Source organism: Penaeus monodon, chromosome 19 (assembly GCF_015228065.2).
Source record: "Penaeus monodon isolate SGIC_2016 chromosome 19, NSTDA_Pmon_1, whole genome shotgun sequence".
Taxonomy (NCBI): Eukaryota; Metazoa; Arthropoda; class Malacostraca; order Decapoda; family Penaeidae; genus Penaeus; species Penaeus monodon.
In genome coordinates this window covers 15,853,246-15,853,838 of record NC_051404.1, presented here as the reverse complement: position 1 = coordinate 15,853,838, position 593 = coordinate 15,853,246, and the positions used below count along the sequence as shown (strand labels likewise).

The following is a 593-nucleotide window of genomic DNA, read 5'->3' as shown; positions in this document are numbered from 1 at the left end:
TGGTACCCCCCTACCCCATACCCCACTCCTGAACACCTGCCAAACCTGCACCAATGCCACCAACTGGAACCTCCTTGACAGTCACTCCAGTGTACTTACTTGGTCGTGGGCGTCGTTCCGGCTTGGTCGTGGGGGCAGTGGCATGAGTGGAGGGTGGGCGGGAGGTGCGCTTCGGTGAGCGGTTCTCTGGGCCAACGCTTACGGACCGGCCTCCTGGAGAATGAAGTCATGTTTCATTGGTGCTGCTTGCTCTGTTCATATTGGGGTCTAGCCTAGCAGGAGCCAGCCAATGGCTTAAGATTATGAGTAAACAGTAAACTCTATGAAGTGCATGAACTGTGCATATTTGTCATTAGGACAGTGGAGGGGGTTTTACAGAGTGCTGTGTGTGCACGTTTATGGGAGGGATGAAACAGTACTGGAAAAGATTTTTGCATGCCTTAAACTTTGAAACTTTTGAAGGACTATACAAATATCTTAACTCTCTATCCATCTAAAATATATCTTCTTGGAATGAAAAAAAAAAAAAAAATGTTTCAGAAAAATTATTCAGATTCAAAAAAGAAGTCTACATGAAACAACAGTAACAAAAG

General features: G+C 45.4%; 1 protein-coding gene across 12 annotated transcripts in view; it reads right to left on the bottom strand.

Moving 5' to 3' along the window:
• The window catches only part of LOC119585093 (proteoglycan 4-like), a gene marked incomplete at its 5' end in the record, with an annotated part of 27,907 nt that overhangs the window by 22,669 nt on the left and 4,645 nt on the right, over positions 1–593 (bottom strand). For all 12 annotated transcript variants that reach the window (XM_037933712.1, XM_037933714.1, XM_037933713.1 and 9 more), the window contains 1 exon segment: positions 100–213. In XM_037933712.1, the coding sequence (XP_037789640.1) occupies positions 100–213 (114 nt within the window).